General features: G+C 32.1%; 2 protein-coding genes across 2 annotated transcripts in view; one reads left to right on the top strand and one right to left on the bottom strand.

Annotated features, from left to right (window-relative positions):
• Nucleotides 1–581: 581 nt before the first annotated feature.
• Vps24 (vacuolar protein sorting 24) lies at nucleotides 582–4,075 on the bottom strand. Its single transcript, XM_076130512.1, has 7 exons — nucleotides 3,927–4,075; nucleotides 3,783–3,843; nucleotides 3,312–3,491; nucleotides 2,790–2,830; nucleotides 2,473–2,646; nucleotides 1,909–2,089; nucleotides 582–1,568 (listed from the first exon to the last, which is right to left on the bottom strand). The coding sequence occupies exons 1-6, from the start codon at nucleotides 3,969–3,971 to the stop codon at nucleotides 1,931–1,933; spliced, it is 660 nt and encodes a 219-aa protein (XP_075986627.1). The 5' UTR covers nucleotides 3,972–4,075; the 3' UTR covers nucleotides 582–1,568; nucleotides 1,909–1,930.
• Nucleotides 4,076–4,736: 661 nt separating this feature from the next.
• Nucleotides 4,737–5,837, top strand: part of mino (glycerol-3-phosphate acyltransferase mino) — a 68,140-nt gene continuing 67,039 nt past the window's right edge. Inside the window, exon 1 of the mRNA XM_076130510.1 lies at nucleotides 4,737–4,906. The gene's annotated coding sequence lies outside the window, so the exon portion shown is untranslated. The remainder of the gene's footprint in view (nucleotides 4,907–5,837) is intronic.

Below are 5,837 nucleotides of genomic sequence, written 5' to 3'. Positions count from 1 at the left end.
TACGACTTTTATTTTGTACCCAAATACCTGAAAAACTAGACTAATAAAGTGGGATTACATACTGTCCCTATGGTGCGGTCTCAGGTTCGAATTCCAGGTCGAGCCAAAAAGTATTTTCAGAGTTATCTGTAAAAAATGCTTAGAAATGGACCAGAGTCAGGATGTTGAGTCATACATCTCCGTGCCGAGAGCACATAAATCCGTCAGTCCTGCGCCTGACCTTTCACTGGCCGCGACATTTCTCCGTCCCACCGGACTATAGAGGTGATGATAGAGAGTGTTCATCTATCTGCTAAATAAAGTGACAGCAACTGTGTACGTATAAGCACGTGTACGTACACGTGTCTCACGTATAGTTCACGTGTAAGTAAAGCGTGAATAATAACAAAACAAAAAGAAATAAATCTTAAATGGTAATAAACAAGTGATAAATTAATTTATAATGGGACTACACAATACAATATATTATAATATAGTAATCATCTTGACAGTTTACAAATGAGGAGAAGTATAAGTTCATTGTTTCTCTATACAAAAACCTTTTTAGTATGGTATATTTTTCTAGGAATAAAACAATAAAATATAGTTAGTGCATTTAATCATTAACTGTAGTAGACATAAAAAACTTCAAAGCACAAGGCTTTTCAACACTAGCATTTAAAAAAGCTATAAAATAAAAATATATCACAATCCTGAACTTACAATATTAGTAATGCACATAAATTTATACATATATGTTTATTTCTCGTTTAGAGAACATCTCGTAAATAGATCTTTGTGAGATTGAGGCCTTTGTGAATTAATGTATTACTCTTCCTATTTCACATTTTGTTGTGCAAATAAAATAAACATTTTAAAATAAATTACAACGAAATTATTGCCTAAAATTTGAAAGATAGTTTTAGTACAAAATAATTGTTTAAATTATGGGATATTAAGTGGGGCATTCGTTCAGTATAGTTATTTTCTTACCCTTGATAGTAAATTATTAATGATTGTAACATGTTTATTCGGTCTTATTTATAAATGAATTAAAACCAATTAAACTTCAAGTAAGTAGATATATTATAGTAACATAATTACGAACAAATATTAGGTGCTTACACATTGAACGCCAGAATATAACTTAATTTGTTTTACAATTGTCCAATTTATTGCACGATAAAGATACAATTATTGTTCTAACTACTGAACTCGCGGCTTATTGAAATCCGTAGTGTAGAAGCACCTTTTAAACTAATTTTATACACGTAGGATATCGAGCAATAACAATGATACATTCAAAACTATATTGAAATGCATTTTTTATCTGTTATTTTACGCTAAATATACTAGGAGTTTGTAGATTTGCTTAGATGGAGCAGTAAACTTAAATAAATTTTAATAAATTAAGACATTTGCACTCTTTATGGTTCGGAAGGTACCTCATTACAATAATTATGTAAACAAACAATACTTACATTCACATAGGTACAACAATAACACATATTATTTACAATCTTAAGGCATTTGTCAAACTCTATGCCAACTTGAACCCACAGCGGTAATCTCGTTCTTCAACAGCACATCTGTAAAAAGGAAACAAAATATGTTTATGTTTTTATGCTTTAACTATATATGTAACTTGACTTTTTGCCTAGCAGTAAATGTTCCACAAACCATTGCCCTGATTTAATTTACCTAGCTAGGACACAATATGTTTTCCAGGAAAGATTATACATATAACAAACTATCTTCTTCTTAAAGGGTATACTAGGTAACCAACAATACCGGCAGCATACAGTTTGGATCAAGCCATATGTATCTGCCGAGCATGTACAGCATAGCATAAGCATACCGTATGCCGCCAAAAACAGCACTTCATCAAAATTCTGACAATAAATAAACAAAAACGTTTGTTTTATTTACCTGATTTCCTCTTCATGATCGACTAAGATCTTAGCGCCTCCAATCTAGACTGCATCTCGTCAAGTTCGCTCTCGTCGGGCTCCGCCACGGGCTCCTCTTCTTGACTTGTGGAAGGTGCTCCAACTGCGGTGGGCGGCGCCGGCGCTTCGCCCAGCTTGCCTTGTGTGAGCTCCCATAGAACCTGGATAAGTATGAAATAATTGAAAACTATTTTTCAAAAGAAGAAATCATTGATTTTTTTGAAATGATAAGCCAATCACACACATATTTTTTATGTGCTACAGAAATGGGTATGATCAGAAATCTGAGAGTCAGCTAGGCCACACGCGACCAGCGTTGTAAAACGTCAAAATCAAGGCGAACTTGTCCAAGGTTCTGTTGTTACAAAGTTTGGTCCTGCTTTAAAAGTTAAAAGAGAGACTTTTACAGAACAAAAGAAAAGTAACACCTAATTCAGGAAAAATAAACTATTATTTTACTGCACAACACACACTTTTTTATTTTATATTGTACAATCCTATCCTTTAAGTTGTGGTTGACTGATTATTATGTTTTTCGTCTTACCTTATCGACCTCAGTCTGCGCCGCCTCTTCCATTTCCTCTTCATCTTCCATGCTAGACATGGTGTCATCCAGCATCTCTTCAATGATGCCAGCTTTCATCATCTCTTTACTCAACTCTTGCATGGTCTGTGCTACTTCAGGAAGCCTGACGAGAGCTTGCATAGCTTGCATTACCTATAAAAATGATACAAGTCTTAATAAATTTGAACAAGACATACGCATTTATACTTTTGGTCATCTTAAGAGTTTTTAGCAAATTAATATTTATTGTCAATTTAAAGTAAATTCAAAAAATTATTTTAATAATATTAACACACCTCAGTTGATTTTGCCAATGATCCAGCAACCCGTAGAGTAGCTGTAAACAAAGATCATATCATTGACAGCACATTGTAGAATATCTCTAAGTGAAGGAGTATTCAAGATAATCTTGACTGATATCGTATGAGTCATTTGGATGCAATATTGACATAATATCCTATTATTAGTTTATAATTCCACCAAGTCTTTGTTTGGTACCTGTTTTCATACTTTTCTATTTGTGTAACAAATACTTGACAACCCAAAAACTGTTATATTAGGCAAAATATAACAATGTAAATCATGTAGAAAGGATATATAGCGAAAATATTATTCTTTGCTAAATTTTGTTCATTCAAAACATAATACATGTGCAATATAAAACACAGTTCTATGTATTGTCTTATAAAGGTGTTAGAATGCACATATCAGGTTTGAAAAAGTGCATTAACTATAAACAGTAATAAACAAAAATGTTAGGGCGAAACACTAGATAGAACTATTGCATTACACATTCAATATTACTTGTGAATACCAACCTAACTGATTCTTCATCTGCAGTTGAACAGAGTTAAGATGTGCTTTACTGGTGTATATTTTACTGATGGCCTTTCGTGACCTGATGATTTCCTTTGCCAGTATAGTGCACACTTGTTTGTCATTCTTTGAAGCTGCTTCCTTTAGGGACCTTTTGATTTTCTCTTCTTCTCGTTGTATACCTGAAAAAATATCTCTATATTTTCAATTCTTGTACTTAGTAGTTACACCGTTTGACTGTTTAAACAAATGTATTTAGGAAATTTTAGTCAAAGACATATGTACAGGATAATAGGGTTATTAAATTAACGTCTAGTACAGGCAAGTCACTTGATACCTATTTACAAGACCATGGCTACACCTATTCTACGGAAATGAAACTTTAATAGCTCTTAAAAGTTTTGACCTTGATTTAATTGAGGTTATCATATTGTTTACATATTATATATTTTAAAATACAAACAAAGACGTACCTCTAATTTGTCTATCCAAGTTGTATCCTTCTTTACGTAGTTTATGAGACCACTCATTCACCTGGAACATCAACGATACAGGTATAAAAATCACAACATTTTTTACCAAAACTTCGCACTGGCTAGCTTAGAAACTACACAAACCATTTCTTTTGGATTCCTCTCGGGAGTTTTACCGAATAGACCCATTTTTATGAGATAAAACGATAAATAATTTAGTCTTCAAAATGAATTTGTTTTGACGTGAATTTTGACAATGCTTGGGCGATGACTTCATCACTTCATCATGATGTTTTCCTTTATCTTAAAACAATATACGCAATTTAAGGCTATGATATTTAAAAATATAGGAAAAATATTGAATAACATGAAAAATTGATAATTACTCCAAGTTTTATGGAATAAATCATTAGTAAGTCTGTAAAAAGTAAAAAATACAATTTGATTTAATATACACTGCATAAAACGAAACGTAGTAAGGACCGTTTCGTTACACGCAGAAAATAGTGACGAGTCTGATGGGCTAGTATTCAGAATTTCTTAGAAATTTATGACTATGACACCCTGTTCGTAAATTAGATCTTTAAATTAATTAAATTCAGAAGACTGCTTATATTCAATGCTATTTTTTTGATATTTTTGACTAAGAAATAAAGAAAGTAGTGGAATTAAAACATTTTCATAAAGTCTCATTTGTTTTGAATTTTGACGTTTAATTTAGTGTTGCTATCACCAATCCGTCGCGTAGAATAAGGGAGTTATAAAATGTCGGTCATACATGAATGTGGTACTTTTAACGTAGAATTTGAGAGGAAACGTCTTGAACAAATAGTTACCAGCAAATATCGTATGTTTAAATGTAAGTATTTTTGAATTACAGTTAAATGAAGGCCAAGTGCTACTTGCAGCAGAAAAGAGTGGACTTTTTAAAACCCTTGGCAACATCGTATATTTCAGTTTCTGCAAGATTTGTTGTGAATGCGAAATTTGAAACGACTTTCTTTTATTATTATTTTAAAAGAATTTACTAAACGTAAACTTGTTATAATAGTCCTATGTGATAAACTCTGTGTAGAAGGCAGTGGCAGACAATTTCCGGCGGCTTAATACAGAGAAAACACAAGGTAAGTTTTTACTGCAATAATAACCCGGTAGTTTTAGACATCTTTTTATAGCCGTTCTATATTTGTGGGTAAAAATCTTAGCGATGCAGTTGCAACTGTCCATGTGCATTATTTTTTCAGTTATTGTTACAATGTAAAAATGTAATTCTATTCACAAATACCGTTTTTATTGACGTCGAGGTTATTGTAAAATAGGTTTTGGACTGATTTTCTGTTCGAAAAATTCTGTTGGAGTACGTTCTAACTGTTCACACACGCTGAAAGAACCACACTTTCTAAACTAGTATATTAACACTCTGAGCTACTAGGATGGTAATCTTATCAATATTTTCGATTTTACACGATTCTAAGAGGATTATCTTGTGAAATAGGTTTAAATTAATTATATTATTGATTTTGAGGACAATCAATAGTCAGGTCACAGTCACAGACACCAATAAAAAAAAAATAAAAAAAAAACTAACAACTTGTGGCAAAGGCAAACAACATTTTGCCATACAGCCTATGCATTATGGTTTGTAATGACTTACATCCTGTAACAAGTTGAGTAATGTTCTTATTGAGACATGACACATTACTTAAATAATTGTTTCACAGAAGAACCCTTGCTTGCAAGAATGTCTGTCCTGAAATTAAATAATAGGTTCTGAGGCCTATGATGGTTGCCTCATAAGTACTTATTTAACGGACATTACCTACCATTTATGTGGTACGAAATAAGTTGTGTTATAGTTTAGTGAATAAGTAATGTACCTAATACTATTTTGTATTATCTTTGCAACTTTTGACTGTAGTTGGGATGAAAGTAATGATACAACTATGCTATATTAAGTAATTATTTAATAAAAGTTTATTAAATACCCATACCATAGTGGTCAATTGATACATCAAATAGTCATGTGATGAATCTACAATAAATTGAAATTGATTT

Source organism: Anticarsia gemmatalis, chromosome 24 (genome assembly GCF_050436995.1).
Source record: "Anticarsia gemmatalis isolate Benzon Research Colony breed Stoneville strain chromosome 24, ilAntGemm2 primary, whole genome shotgun sequence".
In the NCBI taxonomy this organism is placed as follows: domain Eukaryota; kingdom Metazoa; phylum Arthropoda; class Insecta; order Lepidoptera; family Erebidae; genus Anticarsia; species Anticarsia gemmatalis.
This window is presented reverse-complemented; position numbering and strand designations above follow the sequence as displayed.